The sequence below is a fragment of the Mytilus edulis genome, chromosome 9 (genome assembly GCF_963676685.1).
Source record: "Mytilus edulis chromosome 9, xbMytEdul2.2, whole genome shotgun sequence".
In the NCBI taxonomy this organism is placed as follows: domain Eukaryota; kingdom Metazoa; phylum Mollusca; class Bivalvia; order Mytilida; family Mytilidae; genus Mytilus; species Mytilus edulis.
The window spans coordinates 32,513,860-32,537,481 of NC_092352.1; the positions used below are offsets into that span (position 1 = coordinate 32,513,860).

At 32.4% G+C, this 23,622-nt stretch overlaps 1 protein-coding gene across 2 annotated transcripts; it reads left to right on the top strand.

Annotated features, from left to right (window-relative positions):
• Positions 1-7,541: 7,541 nt before the first annotated feature.
• LOC139488139 (luc7-like protein 3) lies at positions 7,542-23,258 on the top strand. Of its 2 annotated transcripts, none has more exons than XM_071273540.1 (11): positions 7,542-7,692; positions 12,136-12,202; positions 12,851-12,890; positions 13,415-13,553; positions 14,158-14,235; positions 14,751-14,846; positions 15,262-15,432; positions 15,890-16,113; positions 16,472-17,010; positions 17,623-17,753; positions 23,083-23,258. In XM_071273540.1, exons 1-10 carry the CDS (start codon positions 7,588-7,590, stop codon positions 17,718-17,720), a joined length of 1,557 nt encoding a protein of 518 aa, XP_071129641.1. In that variant the 5' UTR covers positions 7,542-7,587; the 3' UTR covers positions 17,721-17,753; positions 23,083-23,258. The 2 variants fall into 2 exon arrangements, with proteins under 2 accessions (XP_071129641.1, XP_071129642.1); XM_071273541.1 differs by having other exon boundaries at positions 17,626-17,753.
• Positions 23,259-23,622: the final 364 nt, after the last annotated feature.

A 23,622-nucleotide genomic window follows, 5' to 3' on the forward strand; every position in this document is an offset into this window, starting at 1 on the left:
AATCATGCAGCTGTCAGTGTGGTTCTCTCTTCACACGCCCCATTCTGACTGGACGTACCTGTGTTCTTTTACTTTGCTCAAAGGTGATTGTCGTACGGTAACTTAAAAATGCACAAATAACAATATGGAACAATGATATCCCTTATTAAAAAAACCTTTTCCTTTTATTTGCTATCTGTTAAAAACAGTGGTTGTTTTAAGGCCCCATAATGGAGCTACGTATATGATAAATGCATATACTTTTTACAAGCATCAGTCCAAGCGTTTTCTTAGGGAGCAATCATTTACTTTCAAAAGTGGGAATATGGTTGTTTTGTCGAAGTGGAAAAAAAATTCGCGCTAAGCGCTAACAATTTTATTAAATTTTTCGGCTATTAATCAAATTATTTGGTTCAAAATTTAACACTATAAGGCACGGGGAAAATATGGATTCAGATTTGTTTGTCCTCTGTTTGTACAGAAATTTTTTTCTCATCAAATTAGGCCCGGATCAGAATATTTTTATGTACCTTTATTGAAGCCCCTCGTGGAAGTATCCAAGTAAAATCAAAGTGCTGGATAGCACCTCTGGAAAGTTTGCAACTGTAGCTGTGTATTATTCCAAAAAGATTATAGACGTGTATTATTTCAAAAATGTATTTCATCACAGCTTGGATGTTTTAAACTAAACCATTGTCTTGTCAGTAATTATCAAAAGTCACCTTTTTCATGTTTGTCATAAAAAGTTTTGATATTTTCTATTGCAACCTAAAACTGTAGATCTAAAATATTGAAATATACAGAAAGCTCTCACTGATAATTTCTTTTTAAGTACCCATGCCATGTCAACATCAAGGGCCTGTGAATTAGTATTTTTCTATTGGTTTAGATCCTTCATATTTGTTTTTAGTAAATTAACACGTAAGTTTTTTTGTTTGAATTGCTCCACATGTTTCCTATCGGGGCCTTTTATAGCTTTCTGCATGTATATGGTACAGATATTTCTCATTATTGACGACAATATGGTGTCCTATAGTTATTTATACATTTTCCTCCTTTGAACTCTCTTGGATAGCATTGGTTCTTTGCAAAAAATACCACATCCTTTTTTATAAATAAGACAGTTACAGTAACTTAAATCAATACAACTGTAATGAAAGTGAATTTATATTAAAGGCTTTTATCAAAAATAGGGAACGTGTCCATGGGACACAAATGATGCCCCCGCTAGCATTAATGTTATAAAGGGTCACAACTCAAGAACTGTAAATGTGCATGACGCTACCAAAATGTGTACTTGATCTGAGTTATGGGGTAATAAGCATTGTTTAAACATTCTAATTACACAGTATTGCGCAATAGATTTGTTAGATCTTGACATTTGTTTTGTGTCAGAAACCTATATATTATGTCAAAAATTTGATCGCAATCCAAATTCAGAGCTATATCAAGCTTGAATGTTGTGTCCATAGTTGCCCCTAACTGTTCAGGGTTTCAACCTCTGTGATCGTATAAAGATGTGCCCAGCGGAGCATCTGGTTCCATTTGTAACGAGGCACAACCCTAGAGCAGAAAAAATTACTCCACCAAAATTCAAGATTGATCTTTGTTTTTTTGTTAAAAGTATTCACTGTATACATTTCATAACAAATGTTTGAGCGAACTTAAGTTAGATAACTGATACGAAAATATTCAGCAATTTTTTACATATGTAAAGGGGCATAACTCTAAAATAGTATAACTATCGCCACCAAAATTCAAACTTGATCAGTGTTTGTGGTAATGAGCATTGTGTATACGATTCATAGCATTTGGTTAAGACAAACTAAAGTTAGAGAACAGAAACTAAAATTTCCAGCAACTTTCCTATTTGTAAAGTAGCATAAAATGCTAGAATGGTAAAAGTGACGCAACTAAAATTCAAACTTGACTTGTGAATTGTGATTATAAGCATTGCGTATAAGTTTCATACAATTTGGTTCAGGCAAACTAAAGTAAGAGAACAGAAACGAATTTTTGGATGTACGGAGGTACATGTACGTACAAGTAAGGGAAGGACGTACATACTTACAGCAGAACAAGGATAAAACTCAATACGGTGGGAGCATAACAACAGCAGTATGACCACAGGAATAAAAAGTTTATATACACTAGAGTCATAGAGGTGCTTATAACCTGCAACACATTTAGTTGCTGTTGTAAAATTAAGCATGGTCTTATGAGTTAAGAACATTTGAGAATTTTTGTTTTAAGCCATTAATTTGATATATTACGGTAATCATTGCCTCTGTGTTTGGGTGACAAAGCAATTGAAGTCTATTTATATAGGGCATTGTATGCCTTAAAACTTTTCCAGATGCACAGGCCGCGGTTTGTCTGTAATCTATCTAAATTTTGAGGTGAAAATGCAGCCATTTTAGCCAAAGGGTACACATCATGAACCTTAATCATTTCTATAGAACTTGTCTTGATACCCTCATGAGCTATAATATTCGAAGAAGTAGATGTTGACTCGGTTGCTTTTAATACGGATGCTATATGATACGAATTTACAATAATACACCAGAAGTGGTATGATGTAAATTATTGGAAGAAGACTGAAGAAGAACTGACGTTGGGCAGAAGAACTGACGTTGGGTCAATGTTTTTCTGCTGTCAGTTTGATCCAATTGAGCATGCTGAACGAGTAAAGTTCCGTATTACTTTTCAATTTTCCGACGGCTAGGTCAAAATGTCAACTTCTTCTCGCATTTTAATCAGTCATTCCCGATTTTTCGATACACTCGGGATTTTACCACGTTTACGTACGTACATATAGTAAACAGATAAAAGTAGAGCGGGGAAATGTTCATTCATGAAATATTCATGAATGAATGAAAACGCAATCTCGCGTAGATTTCTTGTGATTTTCTCTACAGCGCATGGCAGATCCGCGAAGTAGTGTTTGTAATACTCATTTTTAAAATGAAGTTAAATTCATCTGAATCGTCGGTGAATATTCATTTCTTTTTATTCAAGCTGTAATCTTTTCAGTCAAAACAGTAGTTACTCAAAATTTTAAAAGAATCTTCCAAGAATCAGAACTCAAACACTAGTACTACACTATCTCGGAGTAGAATATATTGCGATAATCTGTCAACCGGAAGTTTGAGGCCGACGCCTAAGGAAAGTAGCAATAGCAAGCTATAGCAAACTTTCCAAAAAAAAGTGTCACCTAAGTGACAATATTTATATATCAGATTCCCAAAAAGATAACCATTTATCGCTGATATAAACTTTTGAAAATAATTTTCAGTTTCCAAAATGCCGACACCTACAAATGGATAGATGGAGGCTTAAATGTAAATCGGCAACTATTACATAAATATGAAGTTTAAAAATAACGTTTATGGTATTTGTTGATATGATATGAATGCGTTCACTTTTTACAAAACCCCGGCGGGGCGCATTTCTTTTACGTGAATCCGAAACATGTTTCTGTATCATTTTTATGTTTCGTCGTTTTATTTACTTGAAATAGAAACATGTTACCGAAACATACGAAACATAAGTCATCAATGTTTCAAGACCGAAACATGAGCGGAGAACGATGATATAGAATAATAGTCATGCATGTTGCTTTAATTTGCTTTTTTTACTGCTGCTGCTGCACCCACATCATGTAACACTGACAAACCCAAGATTCACAGCTGTTACTTGAACATCAGAACGAATGAGAAACATCAAAGAAATGCACACTGAAAAAATCGCAACAACACATCATTTTTTAAAAGTTTATGAATTAAAAGAAAAATAAGCTAGGACTGCCTTTGATTAGACACATACAGAATTTGGCAGGGTTAAACATGTTTGTCAACTTTTATGAATCTTTGTTTTTGTTTATCAATATTTTAAGGGGAGTAGAATGTTTTATATGCGTTTGTCCATATACCTTCCATATCGTATTTTTGTAACATTTTGTCAGCAACTAAAGATAACAGCTTTCTAATATGGAATTTGTGTCGGTACACAACAGTGCAACTACGTACACTGTCAACAGTGGGCAGCTCTTATAAATTTTTGAATTAATCTCTACGAAAGAAAGTGGTTCCAGTAAAGTGTTGTTCCAAAGTATACTGAATACAACCAACACAAAAGGGGGTCAACATATTTCCCTCTTAAACCACTGTGAATTTACTATTGGGTAAAAATTGAAGCATGACATTTAACGCTTAATTAACATGGCTATGCGTCCTAAAAGAAATTTAACGGAAGTATTTTTATTTCACAAACCATGAATGATTGTGTACTCCTATATTTTATATTTTCGAGTTTTTGTCCCCTTTAACTTTGGTTAGGTCGTATCATTGTTAGACTAAGAAGTCTTTAACAAAAATCAAAGTGAAAACACATTTTTGTTCTTAATTATTCATTAATCTTATTTCATTGTCTCTTGCACCTATCACAGACATACTATTGCATTGAATAGCATGTTGCTGTCCAACATCACAATTATCAACTTCCAGAAGAAAAACATCGAGGTCATCTTCATGTTTTGAAAAGATGTTTTGTAGTGTGCATGAATCACACACCAGTGCAGGAATGAAGACTATTATTTCAACATTCATAAATATAAAAATTAATCTACCATGTAAAACGCCAAGTTATTTTTTAATTGGTTGCTGTTTATTATAGACAAACACTTGTTGAACCGGTTTGCTGGTCAGAGAGCTTTCCATGCAGTGACCTGGTACTTTTTAATAAACCATTATCCCAAAGGATAAGCTTGATCTCCTAAAAGTATGTTAGGAAGATATTTTTGGATCTTCGGCATATAAAGATGAACTGCAGATCCACAGAATACATATGTAAATTTTCTCTGGTTGTTACATACCGGTATACCCTGCAACATTGTCGAATGGTAACCCTACGATTAACACTTGTATTCGGAACATCAAAACTGTCTGTAATACCACGGATTAATTCTTGGTAATTCCCTAGTACCACTAGGTATATGAATTACCCTTTTCTCTAAGAGAAATTGTTTGGCATACCAGCTCTGAATGTGTGCATTCAAGCTTAAAGTCATCAATGTAACAAAGTATAGCTTCAAACGTTCTTCTCAGTCTGGTGAGTAGAAAATACTGGCGAAAATCATTGAAGGTGCAATTCGGAACAACTAATTCAACATAGCTACATTGTGTACTACATCTATTTGCATATTCTCAGCTGTCCATTGACAGTCACAATAACTAATTGTTCAGGCATGGCAGTTAGAAATTGTTTTGTGCTAAAAAAAAATCTGGAATCAAATTTGTAGTGCATGAATTTTTGCAGCTCTACAAAGGAATGAGCTACTACATCAACTACCGGTAGGCCTATGTCAATGTATATGGTCGTTGACGGCAGTTTGCTTAAATATAGAAACAGAAAACAGAAAATTTTCTAAAACATATTGTTTTTATATTATACATTATATCATGTTTCTGATTTCAATTAAAACATTATACTGAAACATGTTACAGATTTAGGTTCAAGAAATGCACCCCAGAACGATAAATTGGATGTTAACGCGTTGATTCGAGCGTCACTGATAAGTCTTATGTAGACGAAACGCGCGACTGTCGCAAATACAAAATTTACATCCTGGTATCTATCTATGATGAGTTTATGTAGATATCTTATAACAGTATCCTGGCTCCAAGCTACTAATATTTTATCTTACTCTTAATTTCAGCGTAAAAATGTATATCAAAAACCTCCCACATTCTAGACTAGCACATGCACGTTCATTGCGACACCATGAATTCAGTATTCCTACCGTACCAATACTTAGAACTGAAATCATTGATACAAGGCAATATATTTTCTTCAGGAACGCTCAAATCTGAATATTTAAGGTCAACAATTTATAACGAACAGAAATAGTTGATTGAAACGTTAAAGATGGTCGTTCAAAATGTACATGGAATGATATATTCATCTGGCGACATGATTGCAGAAAGTAATTAAGAAGTCGTAGAACAAAACAGAAACAAATTGATATCAAATGAGATAATACAAATGGGTGATGGGACAACTAGTAGAATGGTCATTATCAGAGCCGTTCGTCTTGTTTTTAAATGAATTTTCATCTTTTGAGAAATATTTATTATGTCATCCAATTTTTCACCGCCTACAACAGTCTGCCTGTGGTTTTATTTTATACAACTTTTAAGTATCAGTATATTGTATTTCATTTTGTTTCGTTTCGTTTCGTTCCGCTTTTATTTCGTTTCGAAGTTTACATGTACATGTACCCCTCTTTTCGCCCCTTTTCTATTTTTTGATATCTTAATCCAAAATTTAAAAAAAAAAACTTTCAAAAAGTGAAATAATCAAAATTGCACGTTATAAGTTTAGTATTTTTAAAGTTTGATCAAATTTCTAAACTATCAAGGTTAAAAACGATATTTAGAATTTTAATATTTTAATTATTTGGTTAAAATTTCAAAATTAAAAACTTTTACACAATTTGGAATTTTGACATTTTAGAACTGTGATAAAAATTCCCAAAATCTAAAATTTCATCGAAACTTTTTAAAACTTTGAATTGATAAGTGTTACACGGACCGAAATGACTGTTACCGAACTAGTACACTTTCAATAATGTATAATCAGATTGCCTCGTTTGCTTTCGATCATTTATAAATGAATGCACACAGTCACTATATTTGTATCTATAAAGGTTTGGCAAGAAATAAACTAAATTATAGTCCCCACCTGAAAAGTATACTGTCCATGCAGGGAGTTTCTATACTAATATAGACTAGTACAGAATTGCCATGAGTATACACATTGTGACATTTTTAAAACTTCTACATAATTGTCAATTTGAAACTATTCATACGTGTTAATAGAAAAGACTGTTCTGACTCACCAACACAACGCCTATTGCATTTACACTGTAGAAAATACACACCGAGTATAATTGTTTTTTTTAGCAAATTTACAAATCTATTCTTCCTTTCCCGTTTATACACTGAATAATTGTATTCTTGGCAAATCGACCGTCACGAAATTTCTTCCTCAGCTTTTTTCTCTGATTTCATTTTAGTCTTTTTCAAGTCATTTTTTCACAAATAGTTAATGAATAGGCTCGGATCAAATATGGAACCATATAACGTGTCCTTATATTATTTCAGAGACGTGCATTACAATTTACAATTATGATAATTATGTCTCTTATCTTATATAGCAGAGACAAATATTATATGTCTCTGTACATTGCAACTGTTCAATGTCTGAGCCTCCTCGTGGGGTCAAGTTTTGATTATGCGATTATTTGACTATTTTCATACTGATTATTTGATTACCAGACTGAAATATTTCATGATTATTTGATACTCTACGGTATTTTAGATTATCTTGTTTAAAAATGATTAATGATTGTTTGATTACATTGGCAAAAAAAATTGTGAATATTCGATTACTTGGACCAAGGATTTGTATAGTAAGAATCATACTATACAAATCCTTGCTTGGACACCCCATGAAGGGCTTCATTTTTTACCCCCATACAACAAAACCGGATACACAGGGTTTTAGCCGGTCTCTATTTGTGGTTTACTATCGCCTATATTGAGCATCATGGCTGCGAATGTTCTCGCCTCGATGCTCGATGAATTAATGGGAAGGGATAGAAATCTGGCCCCTTCAGATAGAAAAAATGATATACGATGGGATGATGCAGAAGTAAATATATATTCAAAAGCTATACTGATTATTATATACACACTTATCGAACTGGCGCCTCTTAGATTAGTTATGTGTCACGTGACCATATCCATGTTGCATAGCCACAAGCTTTGCCTTCATTTTTTTATTCTTACCCATAATATTCAATTCGTCACGAGCCATTTGGCTGTGATTAAGGTGCAACGTTGATCTGTTGATGGGCATCAAGAAATAAGATTGCATTGTCATAGTATCAATGTCTTTTGACACAAATAGTGAGGGAGGGTAGGATTCTAGGAGGAGTCCTGATCCCGAAATCCCGGGCTTAAAAACACGACATCCCGAAATCCCGGGCTTAAAAAACACGACATCCCGAAATCCTGAGCTTAAAAAACACGAAATCCTGAGGTCCAAAAATTCGAAAAAGAATTCCCGGATCCTGAAAGGGTCAATCCCGAAATCCCGAGCTTAAAAACACCCGATCCCGAAGTCCCGATAAAGGTCCTATCCCCCCTCAATAGTGCCACATTCTCAGTGTAACTTAAAAAAGCAAACCTTTAGACTTCACTTATAAATTACACAATCACTCTCTAGAAAAAGTCTTCTCTACAAAATATCTAGGCCTAACTTCAATCAAATTTAAAATGGAACAAACATATCGATAACATGACATCAAAAGCAAATTAGTCTTGGATTTATTCGCAGAAACCTAAAAATAGCCTCACCGAAAGTTAAAGCTCATTCATATTGAGCTCTTGTCTGACCAAAATTAGAGTATTGCTCAATAATTTGAGATCCACATCAAAAAAAGCAAATTTCACAAATCAAAAAAGTTGAGATACGTGAAAGAGCAGCATGCTTCTCATGCAACCCTTCCATAACACCAGCTCAGTTACATTTTTTTGTATTGAAATGAAGAGGGACCTAAATTGGTACCCACTTGAAATTAGGCGTTTACCATACAGACGTTTTCTTTTACAAAATTATACATGAAATTGTTGCAGTCCCTACACATAACCTTTTGATCCCACCCGAAGGGACAAGTGAGCTTATGCCATCACTTGGCGTCCGCCGTCGTCTGTCGTCGTAAACTATTTCAAGAATCTTCTCCTCTGAAACTACTGGGCCAAATACTTTCAAACTTTAACTGAATGTTCCTTAGGGTATCTAATTTATAAATTGTATCCGAAGTTATGATCTATCAACAAACATGGTCGCCATTGCTAAAAATAGAACATAGGGGTCAAATGCAGTTTTTGGCTTATAACTCAAAAACCAAAGCATTTAGAGCAAATCTGACAGGGGTAATATTGTTTATCAGGTCAAGATCTATCTGCCCTGAAATTTTCAGATGAATCAGACAACCCGTTGTTGGGTTGCTGCCCCTGAATTGGTAATTTTAAGGAAATTTTGCTGTTTTTTGGTTATTATCTTGAATATTATTATAGATAGAGATAAACTGTAAACAGGAATAATGTTCAGCAAAGTAAGATTTACAAATAAGTCAACATGACGGAAATGGTCAGTTGACCCCTTTAGGAGATATTGCCCTTTATAGTCAATTTTTAACCATTTTTCGTAAATCTTAGTAATCTTTTACAAAAATCTTCTCCTCTGAAACTACTGGGCCAAATACTTCCAAACTTTAACTGAATGTTCCTTAGGGTATCTAGTTTGTAAATTGTATCCGAAGTTATGATCTATCAACAAACATGGTCGCCATTGCTAAAAATAGAACATAGGGGTCAAATGCAGTTTTTGGCTTATAACTCAAAAACCAAAGCATTTAGAGCAAATCTGACGTTGGGAAATATTGTTTATCAGGTCAGGATCTATCTGCCCTGAAATTTTCAGTTAATCAGACAACCTGTTGTTGGGTTGCTGCCCCTGAATTGATAATTTTAAGGAAATTTTGCTGTTTTTGTTTATTATCTTGAATATAATTATAGATAGAAATAAACTGTAAACAGTAATAATGTTCAGCAAAGTAAGATCTTCAATTAAGTAAATTTGACCAAAATTGTCAATTGACCCCTTAAGGAGTTATTGCCCTTTAAAGACTTTTTTCACAATTTGTTCATCATGTTGACTTACTTTAAAAAATCTTCTCCTTTGAAACTGCTGTATCAATTTCAGCCAAACTTGGGCTAAATGAGTTTCAGAGTATCTAGTATAAATTTTATATTTTATTTCCTTGTATGTCAAGAAACATAGCTCCTATGGCTAAAATAGAACATAGGAGAAAATGATTATTTTTTTTGGCTTTTGAAGAAAATAGGACGATCCAAAAAACATTTAAATAAATTGAAAAGCCAAAATAATCATTGATGAGAGATTTAACCAAAAGAATTAAGGTGAGCGATTCAGGCTCTTGAGAGCCTCTTGTTTTGTATTGTAATGAAGACGGATCTAAATTGGTACCCACTTGAAATTAGGCGTTTACCATACAGGCGTTTTCTTTTACAAAATTATACATGAAATTGCTGCAGTCCCTACACATAACCTTTTGATCCCACTAGACAATAGAACCAGACATCATATAGCAATCCACACTCATTCAGTGTTTGGGAAGGTCGTGCGCCCTGCGCCTATAGAGCATATCGACCAGAAATGGCGCATAGAGTGACTTATGTAAGCGCCCACGTGGCGCACAATATTTTTCACTTCGTTTCGATACGTTTAGATATCGTCAAATGGATTTCCGATCGTGTTCGGCGCCATGTGTGTGTACACAACTGTGTAATGTTCCTCCAATGATAGGAGCACCTATATATTTTTGGGACGTCTCGGGTGTTTTCCTATGGAAATAATAGAACCATGGGGTGTAACTGATTACCCAAAAAACGTAATTAACCATCATTCATGATATGATTTTTTACAACCTTAAATTTGTAAAATTTGGCTAGTACAGACGAGATTTGTCTCTAATTATTATCTTTTAACTTAGTTCAGCTTGCTACGTTTTCGTTGAAAAACCCCAAAGCCTTTTTATGAATATAGTTTTTGTCTCCATAAAAGGCGACTAACTGTCCTTGTCACTTTTTGGTCTTTGGCTTGTTTTGACATTTTGTAAACATGCCTTCAGCGAATTGTTGTTTTGTTTTATCAATTAATGATACTCTCTACTGTTATTGTTGTCATCGTGATGAAGTAATAATAATACAAGAAGTGCAGAGGAAATACCAAATACGTCCTCTAATACGGAACGTCGGGAATAAGTATGGTATCGACGAAGACCCAAATTTAATGTAAAAAAACCCATGCACATGAACAAGACAACAGTAGCAGTAGAAACATTGTAAATAAAGGATATCTTTTAAAAATATTATCTGGTTTGGAAGAAATTATTTTACATTCTTTGTTGAATTGAAATAACAAAATCACAGGCACAATATCTATAATATTATTTAAAATCATAAAGGTAAGTACCACCATCTCTTTGCCGAGATATACACTTTTTACTTTTTTCACTATAGTCAATTCTAATGGCCCATTCATTTGACAACATGGCCCATTATTTTTTAAAATGGCCCCTTGAATTTAATTTTGAGGGGCCCTGGGCCCATAGAGAAAAAATCCTTCCAGATCACTGCTCATTTAGGCAAATACAAATATCTAAAGACAGTTATAAATATTCATTTTATCCACGACCAGTTATAAATAGGAATCATCTGCCACAACAAAAAGTATTATGCAGTAAAGTACAGGGATTCAAGATCTATAATCTCAGAATCTACTCTCATCCCCATATTCTATCCCTATATATACCTATACTGTTAACAAATGTATATAGTTTTATCTAAATTTATTTTTTAAATGTGCATATGTTATTTTGATTTTTATGATCTTTCCTGCTACGGTGTAAATTACAAATTTTATAGTCGACCCCTGGCGAATAATCTTCAATAATTGAAGGATCACTAGAAACTTAAAGAAGAAGAAGAAATAGTTTTATATATAACTTTTTAATTGTGTGAAATATTGCACCAAATCATGCAGTATTGATGATTGAATTAGTTTTAAAAGTGTACCAAAATATGGTGAGCTAAAAAGGATAGGATCCTTCCATATTAGCCCCACAACAATCTTACAGGTATCTTACTAAGAGTTAGAGTCTTAAGTTGTAGTAAACATGATATACATACATGTACTTTGGAAAGATCCTGATACATGACTCAGACTCATGAATATTATTCCCATCATTGGGTATCATACCTCAAATCTGTTATAAAATTTTCACTGAAAAAACAAATAAGGTTCTCACAAAAATAAATTTCATGTGCACACATGCATGCCATACATGTACAAAAATGTAGACATTTTTTCCTCCGAGGTCATATGTTGTAGTTTAAAATTTAAGTACTAAAATAGACTAAACTAATTTGTAGGATATGATGACCAAGCAAGTTCTCTTAAAATTGTGGGTCTTGATTTAGATGGGAATTTTTTTTTATTTTTCAGGTATGTAAATATTACCTGTGTGGTTTTTGTCCACATGAACTGTTTGTTAACACAAGAGCTGATTTAGGTGAGTTGATTGACACATGCTAATGTGAAAGAATTTGAACAGACTGTACTTCCAGTAAGATACACTATGAAATCTGTGCATTGATCAAACATGAAAAAAAGAACTCCATCAGCATGATCAGTCAGAACTTTTCTTACCGTAAATTTTAAAATTCATATGTATGTTGCAAAAAATATATTTAATTAAGAGCATTCTGGCTCACAGTCACAAGTTGGTTAAGTTAACATTGGAGATGTGTGTAGATGTGTGTTCTAAAAACATCAATAAAATGCACTCATTTTTAAGTAACACCAACCAGGGACAGTCCCTTTGCCAACTAGACTGGAAGCACCTCATTTGGAGAAATATCTTATTTTCTATAAGATCATAGATTTTATTTCTGATTTTTTTTAAAATCCTGTATATACAATTTAAATTTTGCTGGAATTTTATTTTTGATAACACATGTAATATAAAAATGGGTTTAATGGAAAAGGTTAATTTGATATGTTGATTTAAAAATCTTTGAGTCTGTATGGAAGAATTGTCTATAAGTATTTATTCTGTGTTTTAGTTAGTAGTACCTACATGTCAACCATATGTGCATCTTAACTTTACAAATCATATGTAGTTACATGTAGGTTTCTATTATACATGTATATATTTCAGGTCCATGTGAAAAACTTCATGATGATCATCTCAAGAAAGAGTAAGTAAACTTTAAGTTAGCATACATGACATTGATATGACCTAGAATGGTAGTCAAAGTCCAAAGTTTGTTTAACATTATTTAAACTTTACAGTTTGCTGTTCATCAAATTGCATAGTTAACCACCATGACAGAAGGACAAATTATATTGGGATGAGGTCAAGAAGTTGATAGTAATAATAATTTGCCTTAATGAACCCTAGGCAAATAATGGGATTGCAGTCTGATACCCTGCTTTTGCAGTGCCTATGTGTTGTGTTTAGTCAACTTGAAAAAAGTAACTTTACATAAAGTACAATTGATCAATGTTGGGTGTAGCGATTCATTATTTGTGAAAAGGTTGACATAATGAAATATATTTAATAAGGCCAAATAAAGTACGAAGTTGAAGAGCATTGAGGACCAATAATTTCTAAAAGTTTGCCAAATACAGCTAAGGTAATCTATTCCTAAGAGATATCATTAAAAACTTTTACAGATACATGTACATTCTAAATATCTGTGGGTTTTTTTTTCCATTTCAGATATACAAAAAGTTCCAAATTTGGAAAAGTTGGTTATGAAGAAGATTTTCACCGTTATTTACAAAGTTTGGTTTCAGATTGTGAACGGAGAATAAAGCGAGGACATCAGCGCCTGGCTCTGAGTAATCAACAAGGCAGTGTAAGTAAAATAAGTATGGATAATATGTAAATTTGTTAGTTCACAGTTGGACAGAAAAAGGAGAGTAAGCTCTGGTGAATCTATAAGATTAATGCATAGTGGGGTCATCATGATGTAACTAAGGGCTAATTCTTTAAAATTGATGGCCACTTTCATTTAATTACAAACCTATCTTTCATTTAAAAAAAAGGGAAAACACAGCCAACAAAAATTCACATGGTCATTTTAAAAAAGAATTTAAGTTACAGATTCCAAGTTGGCAACATGGGAAATAAATCTATACATGCAAACAACAACATTACAATTTGATTTATCCTGATAAATGAAGCATCTTTTTAATTTTTCAGCAGTTACAAAATCAGTATCATATAAAAATTGTCTGAGATAAACATTACAAGCCTGTAAGTCATATCTTTAAAACTAGCAGTTGTGTTGTGATTGGTTTTGTTCAAAATACAAAACTCAATTTTTATTTTTGCACCTTCAAGAGATACAGCTGATTGAAATTACCAATATCATTATAGATTATGTACTAGTTTTAACATTTCCTCTTTTTTTTTTCTTTTTTTTTAATCTTAATTCATGCTTTTGTAACTATTTACAGTTGAGCAACAATATGAATATGATGAAAGATGAGAAAATCAATATATTGACAGAAAAAATCAATGATTTAGTTCAGCAGGTAAATTTGTACTTAAATTCTCACTAGAGATGTTCATATGCATGATAAGAAAGGCTATCTTTCTGTAGACAGTCAAAATATAGTTTTTGAATGTAAGATTGAACAGTTTTTGCTGCATAGACATGCTATTGAAGTATGGCTCTACTGGTAGAAATCTTTATATAAACAGGATATCACATCCAAATTTTACGGTGATGTTATATATATAAATCATATATTATGATAAAATCAACAGAAAGTTATTGAACATTTGAATACACTTGTATTCTTAAAGGTCAATTTAACATCGCATTAACATCTTGAATGTTGCCTTTATCCCTATGAACATTGATTTTATTTTTAATACTTTAATACAATACTAAACATTTTTTACTGTGTAGTAATTAGTACTGATGTATTGCCAGGATTTTATCAAATTTCATATTCAAAGAGAAAGAGTACTATCTATCATGAAGAAGCAAGTTTGTGTATAATGATATCCAAATTAAGTTTTAAGTCAACTCATACTTTTATAGGCAGAAGAACTAGGTTGTGAAGGAAAGGTTGAGGAAGCTCAAGGCGTAATGAAACTTTGTGAACAACTTAGAGATGAGAGAAGACAACTAGAGGAGGTATGTGAAGGGAGTTCATATTCACAGTGTTGAGCATAATTTTTAAATAAAATAGATAATATTAAAAGGGGCAAAAAGTGCTTCTCAATATTTAAAGATTCTAAAATATATTCATGAATTTATGGGCATAATTTGTTTATTTTTGTCTACTTATAAAGATGATATTAATTTTGAAGGAATCAGACAGTTTAGATACAAATCAAAGGAAATATAAATTCTTACAAGGGATATCAATTTGCCATTTTCTTGTTCAGAGGAGTTGTAGATCAAAAAACTAAATTTGAGTCTTTGAATTAAATAGTGAATAAAATTCATCTAAATTGTGATGATATGGCAACAGTTGTGATGTTTGTACCGATATTAACCTAAATTGTAGACTAAAAATCTGATCAAATGACATAAATTGTATTTTTAGAGTAAGTTAGCCAATGCATCAAATGAACCAGAGAAGACAATGGAAGTTTGTACAGTATGTGGGGCATTGTTAGTGGTAGGAGACGTACAACAGAGAATTGATGAACATTTAATGGGGAAACAGCATGCTGGTTATGCTAGAATCAGATCTTATGTGGAGGATTGGAAAAAGGTAATCATTGTATCTTGTTGACTATACAACAATAGTTTTAAGGAGAAAAATGAATTGTAGTTTTTGTTCAAAACAGTATAAGATAGATGAAATAATGAAGGTCTTGGCATACAGTATAGAGACTTGCCATTTAATGAAGGAAACATATTAATATCTTAATAAGTTTTATTCCATTTATAGGCTGCTGTTTTCTTTGGTATATACCCAATATATCTTTTATTCTATTTTTATTTTTTGTAAATTGGTATCATGTCGTTGTCCGTGTTGTATCCAGATGGGCTCATCGAAGCAATTTATTAGATCAATGTCCTGTTCAATAATAAAAAGTCTAGAGTTCTTTACATTTGATAAATGTTCTGTATACAATATTGTATATTGCTATATTGAAAATATGATCTGTTTGGAAAATTACATTCTAATTATGTACTTAACTTGTTTCCATTTTATATGATTGCAGAAAAAAGTAATGGAAGACGAAGAAAGAGAGTCTAGATTGGCAAAGGAAAGGGAAGAGAGAGAAAAAGAACGAGAAAAAGAAAGAGAAGACCGTAAGAAACGAGATCAAGAAAGGGAAAAAGAAAAAGAAAAGGAAAGAGAAAAAGTAAAAGAGAAAGAAAGACAAAGGGATAAAGATAGGGACAGAGATAGAAAGAGGAGATCAGAAAGTAAAGATAGACACAGGTTTGTACTTATATTTTATTTACATGCTAACCACTTCTTGTTTGTAAACATAAATCTATTGTTTGAGAAGAGAAATTTGTACAGCCAAAATAAACCAGTAAAATAATGAAAAAGAAAGAAAAGCTACTGGCATGTGCATTCCTTTTTTAACAAAGCCGATCTCATCAACATTGTGATCTTTATACTGATACATAATCATTGTAAAAATATGTTTCAAGTTTTACTTTCTTTGAATGCATAGTTCTTATGAAACATTTATAGCTTAACATTTCTTTTGAAAACTTTGTGGATGACTGTTTTACTATCTAACCATATATATTTTTATATATTTTTTTAAAACTTGCATCTTTTTAAACAGGCGTAGGAAAAGTAGAAGCAGAAGTCGACATCGTCACAAATCAAGAAGCAGATCACGCGACCGATCGCATCACCACCGACGTAGAAGGACTAGGTCACGGTCAAGGGACAAGGATTCGTCCAGGAGAAGAGACAGAGACAGGAGAAGTAGAGATGTAAGAAGTCGAGACAAAAGTCGGGATAAAGATAGAAAAAGTCGGGATAGAAGTCGAGACAAGAGAAGTAGAGACAGAAGCAGGGATAAAGATAGGAAAGACAGAAGGAGTAGGGATCATAGAAGTAGAGACAAAGATCATAAGAGTAGAGAAAGAAGTAGGGACAAGGATCATAAAAGTAGAGAAAGAAGTAGAGACAAGGATCATAAAAGTAGAGAAAGAAGCAGAGACAAGGATCATAAAAGTAGAGAAAGAAGCAGTGACAAAGATCATAAAAGCAGAGAAAGAAGTAGAGACAAGGATCATAAGAGCAGAGAGAGAAGTAGGGATAAAGACCAAGAGAATGGAGAAAAAGAAAAGAGCATAGAGAAAGAAGACAAACCTGGTAATTAGATAAAGACTAAAATTTTGATTGTAGTTATGTTTAACCCGGTTTATAATTTTGTTCTTTTTTCTTCTTGTATATTTTAAAATCTTGTGAATATTATGTGAAGTATTATATTTGTTGACTATCACTTGACACCATAGAAAAAAAGTAAGATGGCTTTCCTGCAGCAAAAGTCCAGCATTTGAACAAAACATGACCTTTTGATGCCCCACCTACGAAAGTAGAGGGGCATTATGTTTTTTGGTCTGCACATCCTTTTGTCCCGCTTCAGGTTAAAGTTTTTGGTCAAGGTAGTTTTTGATGAAGTTGAAGTCCAATCAACTTGAAAATTAGTACACATGTTCCTTATGATATGATCTTTCTAATTTTGATGCCAAATAAGAGTTTTGACCCCAATTTCACGGTACACTGAAGATAGAAAATGATAGTGCGAGTGGGGCATCCGTGTACTGGGGACACATTCTTGTTTATGAATGTGACTGGAAACAATATACAATAGTAGAATAGAATTTTATTTGAAATCCAAGGAACAGTTACTTGTAAATATTAATGAAGGTGTGTATCTGCTGCATATTGTAACTTAATTTTGAAAATTCACAATTTCTTCAGTAGAAGAGCCAGAGAGAAAGAAAAGTGAAGAAAGATCAGAAGAAAAGCCACTAGAAAACAACGAAAATCCTGAGAACATTGAAGAAACCATGCAATGAGGAAAGGTGACATAAAATATGATCCAAAATGAGGTAAGTGAAGTGTTTCCCAAGGGAGATTACTCCAGATTTACAAGGTGAGTGGATCACTGGGGGGTCTGTTTATTAAATGAAAATGCAGTCTTTCTCATATAAGGTTAGCGATCAAATACAGCCTTAGAAATACAGGATAGATTTATAAGATTAAGTGACATCTCTGTCTGGTTTTCAGTAGTAACAGAGAAATGGCAGTTTAAATATAAAAGAAAGTACCTATGCCTTGTTTTAACTTTTAAGCATATAAACCAATACCTTTCTACACATGTGTCATAGCATTTAGTTAAGAGGAGTAAATTTGAAAATACGCTAAAATATTATCTGAATGTTAACCAAATACCCTCTGTGTTAATAACATTTAAATTCCTAATATGCCTACCTGATACTCTGATATTGGCAGCAATAGCGAGGTTAGTTCAATCTTTTATCAGTTAATTTCACCTTCAGTAAAGATAAAGAAAACAAAGGTATGTTTCTCAGAAATTTGGATAATTTGGAGGTAAGTGACGCCATTCTTTTCAAGTAGGAATTTGTCCATTTTGGGAAGCCAACTCCCTTTGGGTCAGACAACAGATTTGAAGCTGAAAGTAGAGGTAAGACTGAAATCAAAACAGAAGATGTTGGGTGGTGTGACTATGCTCACTAGAGGTGAGTGGCAACTTTTGTTGTTACTATGACGAACTCAACATAAATTAAATATTGAGCGTTTATTTGATTTCAGTAGAGTGTGTACCATTTTGAACAGTGTATATTGAATGTTAACATCATAAAAATAATGTTTATTTACGAGGTAAGATTTAATTTCTCAGAGTGTAAATGGTGCAGTTAATGTTTGCAATGTTCATGTTCTTGTTTACCAAAAAAAAGGATATTTAAAAAGATTTGGAGAAAAAAAAACTAAACATACATTTTACAGTTGTTTAAACAATAGATGAGGCTTGAAACATCTTATAAATTGATTTAAGCAAACATTTTGTGTTGAGTTTATAATACATGTATTCTATAGTGGTAAAGGATTCATGGGGTTACCGCTTTCAACCTGGCAATTGATATATTTCCAATTTTATAGCCTCCTCTATTGCTTTAAGATTGTTGGAAAAAGACATGACTTATAACAGAAAAATGATAAACAAAAATCAGTATTGTATGCTTGTGTTTTACAGTTCTTCTTTCAATTTTTCTTAAATCTCTCTTCCTCTAGACTTCAGATTGATATGTAATCCTACTATGATATGATATGTTGTCATTCAAAATTATGGTAGTCTAGCTCTCTGAAATTTTCATTTGATGCATAAACAATTACTTATGGACAAAACCTTTAAGTTCACACTCAAGTTATATGAAGCCAAACTACACATTTTTTACATATTAAAATTTATTGAAAGCAAGATTGATAAAATCCAGCTAATGCTTTCAAAGATGACTTAAAATTAAAACTAAAAGAGTTTTTCATTTCACAAGAGAGTTAGCTTGCCATTGTTGGGGGGATAGTGCTGCTTCAAGGCTAGATATATATCTTCTGAATTCAAGAGAAAAAATACCAATTTATGATATTTTTTAAAAATTTTGATACATGTGTACTACACAGTTTTTAAATGCATTAAAAAATCTTAAAAGGAGTAAGGGAATATTATTTAAGAAATTGATATACTTATATACGTATGATTGGCTTGAAACATTAAAAATTCTACAGTAAATGGAGAGTAGTTGGTTTATTGTCAATTAAGTTACATAAATTTTGTAGTTATAAGATATTTTTTTGTCATTTAAAAAAAAAATGTACTTTTAAATGTGTTTTGTTTGTTGTTTATTATAACAATTCTTGGATAATTTTTTAAAATTTTAAACATGGAACAATGTAATAAACTTACTAGTAAATCTGAGTACAGTTGTGAAATTGTCGAAGGTAAAATATTAATTTTGTGAAATAACGATGAAATACAGGAAAGGACTTCTCAAATTAGACCATCATGGAATACACGAAACAGAGATTTACTCTAAGAATTTAGATCTGTAATAGGGACATTTTAAACAGAGATTTACTCTAGAATTTAGATCTGTAATAGGGACAAATAAGGGTTAGAAATATGATTGGATACTATCATTTATCATTCTGTATTCTTATTGAATAATTGGTTGGTGTTGAATAGAAAGATTTATATGATAAAATCATGAATGAAATGAGAAAGCCGACACAAATACTCAAAAGCATGTTAGAGAGAAGTGTGTGATTTTAATATGAACTGTTTACTACATGTTATGTGAATGGTTTTCTTTATCCCACTGAATGATTGAACAAGCTTTCTAGAAAGCAGAACTGGACAGGAGAAAAGGCGTCAACCATTATGGATGATAAAGGGAACATTGTAATAGAGGTATACTAAAGAGATCCCACCTTATTACAAAGGTTACACTAAACAACTCTCAGGAAGTACCTTCAAAATTCTTTTACAGAAGCTTTTCCTTCTTTTTAATAACAGTATACAAAAACAATGGCTAGATTTCCCAAAGAGTTTGACAACAAACAGAACATCTTGAAATTAACACAAGATCTTAACTATAAGCAAAAACTTATTCTGCAATTGAAAGTGACTGGGTTGAAATTTTACTATTAAAAATCATTTAAAATACATCAACCAGAATAAATTTTCAACACTTTAAAATGTATAATTTCTGAAATAAGGTTATTTAAAATACACAGATAAGCATTAGAAAAGTTCTAAATTATGCTTGTTTCTTTGACCCTTTTCTTTCTATGTACCAATCTGTTTAGGTTGAAGGAAGATTGTACAAAAAGAACAACATAAAAGATGCCAAAGATTACATAAAGTTTCTTGAAAATTCATAGAAAATCCATTCAAATTGTTTTAAATATGTGAATTATAAGTTTAAACAAGTTTTAACACAGTACAACCTTTTTTCCCCATAATGGAAATTATAGTTGACCGACCAAAAATTGATTGTAGCACCACTGATGAAAATCCTAATTATATACACTGATTGATTGAAATTTTAAATGATCTAATGTTCAAATTCATTTACTTTAATACATATTTGTAGAGAAAGTTTAAAGTTTCTTTATCCTTAAAACTTAGTTGTACAATGTATTAGACACTAAAATAGCACAGCAAATGTAGGTTTAATTTTTTATAAAAGTACATTGTAAGGTATTTCCTGAGATTTTTTATGAAATTTATGATATACAACCTATTCATATTGAAAAGTTTCAGACAAGAAATTAATAAGACAGTTATTAAATTTCAATAATAATTATTTGATGAAAATGAAGACCTTTTTCTTTAGGAATTTAATATCATGAGTTTATTTATTTTTGGAAAATATTTATACAGACCCTGTCTTAAACTTTTCATATAGTAGTGTCAAATTTGAATTAAATAAAAATCCACAAGGTGCCATTTGATGTATAACATTTTTATGCATATGTGTACAACTAAAAGCAACTACTTGGATATATCATGACTGTTTGTTTTCTGGTAATAATTTTTATCCATTTTCTTTACTAAAACTAAATACATGTTTTATAGTCTAGGTTTACATTTACGAGAGAGCTGTGCCTTTATAATATGTGCCCGCTAAATATCTGCTGACATTACTTAAATATTGATATACAACTGGTAGTCAAACTCCTTATCTAGAATTCCATAAAAAGAAACAGCATCTTTCAATTCAAATTTTTATCACATTTTTTTTAGCTCACCTGGCCCGAAGGGCCAAGTGAGCTTTTCTCATCACTTGGCGTCCGTCGTCTGTCGTCGTCGTCCGTCGTCGTCCTGCGTCCGGCGTTAACTTTTACAAAAATCTTCTCCTCTGAAACTACTGGGCCAAATTTAACCAAACTTGGCCACAATCATCATTGAGGTATCTAGTTTAAAAATTGTGTCCGGTGACCTTGCCAACCAACCAAGATGGCCGCCATGGCTAAAAATAGAACATAGGGGTAAAATGCAGTTTTTGGCTTATAACTCAAAAACCAAAGCATTTAGAGCAAATCTGACCCGGGGTAAAATTGTTTATCAGGTTAAGATCTATCTGCCTTGAAATTTTCAGATGAATCTGACATTCCGTTGTTAGGTTGCTGCCCCTGAATCAGTAATTTTAAGGAAATTTTGCTGTTTTTGGTTATTATCTTGAATATTATTATAGATAGAGAAAAACTGTAAACAGCAATAATGTTCAGCAAAGTAAGATCTACAAATAAGTCAATATGACCAAAATGGTCAGTTGACCACTGTAGGAGTTATTGCCCTTTATAGTCAATTTTTAACCATTTTACGTAAATCTTAGTTATCTTTTAGAAAAATCTTCTCCTCTGAAACTACTGGGCCAAATTAATTGAAACTTGGCCACAATCATCTTTGGGGTATCTAGTATAAAAATTGTGTCCGGTAACTTGGCCAACCAACCAAGATGGCGGCCATGGCTAAAAATAGAACATGGGAGTAAAATGCAGTTTTTGGCTTATAATCCAAAAAACAAAGCATTAAGAGCAAATCTGACAGAGTTGAAATTGTTGATCAGGTCAAGATCTATCTGCCCAGGAATTTTCAGATGAATTGGATCATCGGTTGTTAGGTTGCTGCCCCTAAATTGGTAATTTTGAGGAAATTTTGCTGTTTTTTTGTTATTATCTTGAATATTATTATAGATAGAGATAAACTGTAAACAGCAATAATGTACAGTAAAGTAAGAACTAAAAATGAGTCAACATGACCAAAATAGTCAATTGACCCCCTGAGGAGTTATTGCCCTTCATAGTCATTTTTTAACAATTTTCACAAAATTTGTAGATTTTCACTAACATTTTCCACAGAAACTACTGTTATAGATAGAGATAATTGTAAGCAGCAAAAATGTTTAGTAAAGTAAGATCTTCAAACACATCACCATCACCAAAACACAATTTTGTCATGAATTCATTTGTGTACAATGTTTAATATTAACATAGACCAAGGTGAGCGACACAGGCTCTTTAGAGCCTCTAGTTTCTCTCTGCATGATAAAAGTTCTGGAAGTGAGACATGGGTGAGCCTTTTTGTGGCATTGCAGTCAAGAATTCTCAATATTTTTTTAATTAAACTGATAGGTCACACAGTGAGGCATATCAGTGTTCAATGCTGTTCATACTTTATTTTGGTTTTCTTGGCAGCTTTGTTGGACATTTTAGAAAATGGCATCTTGTGGATTAGTTTGTTCTATTTTAAAAACAAGGTATTTGAAATAACAGTTTTGTATTTCAGATGAAAACAATGTCTTAAAGTTTTCTGTAATTAAATATTAAAATATGTTTAACTTTTTTTCGTTTCAGTGAGGAAGCCATTGCAGGATGAGTGTTAATTGCCATTGTACATACAGATACATTTCCATTTTCTACTGACCACTCCGACAGAGAAATTCGCTGTTGAACATTAATCTGTTATTGAGTCATTTTTGATATATATGTTGATCCAATTGCTTGAACAATAAAATTGTATAAAGTTTTAAGTGACCTTTGTGTTGTAGCTTACATTTTACTAAAAAGACATTTTATATCATTATTAAGAAGGGAAATAGGGAGCAAAGAACAGAAAATAGGTGAAGGCCACCAATGAGACTTATCACAGTGGGAAAATCCCACACACAGAGGCAGGCTTCAGCTGGCCCTAAAACAAAATGTGTACTTATTCAATGAAAATTAAACATGAAAGTAATTATTCAAATAAAAATATTCATGACCTGTCAAGTGGTTCTCCTACATACTGACCTTGTCTGGAGTGGTAGATTTTTATTCTTTTAATGAACTTTATTGGATGGAGCAACAAATATGTAGTTTTATTCATCATTCCTGTGCAAGTTTGAGAAGCAGGAC

Coding starts and splice junctions, on each gene's coding strand:
- LOC139488139 (XM_071273540.1), top strand. CDS start 7,588: ATGGCTGCGAATGTTCTCGCCTCGATGCTCGATGAATTAATGGGAAGG. Junction 12,891..13,414: donor GATGATCATCTCAAGAAAGA/GTAAGTAAACTT, acceptor TTTCCATTTCAG/ATATACAAAAAGTTCCAAAT. Junction 17,011..17,622: donor AGAGAAAGAAGACAAACCTG/GTAATTAGATAA, acceptor CAATTTCTTCAG/TAGAAGAGCCAGAGAGAAAG.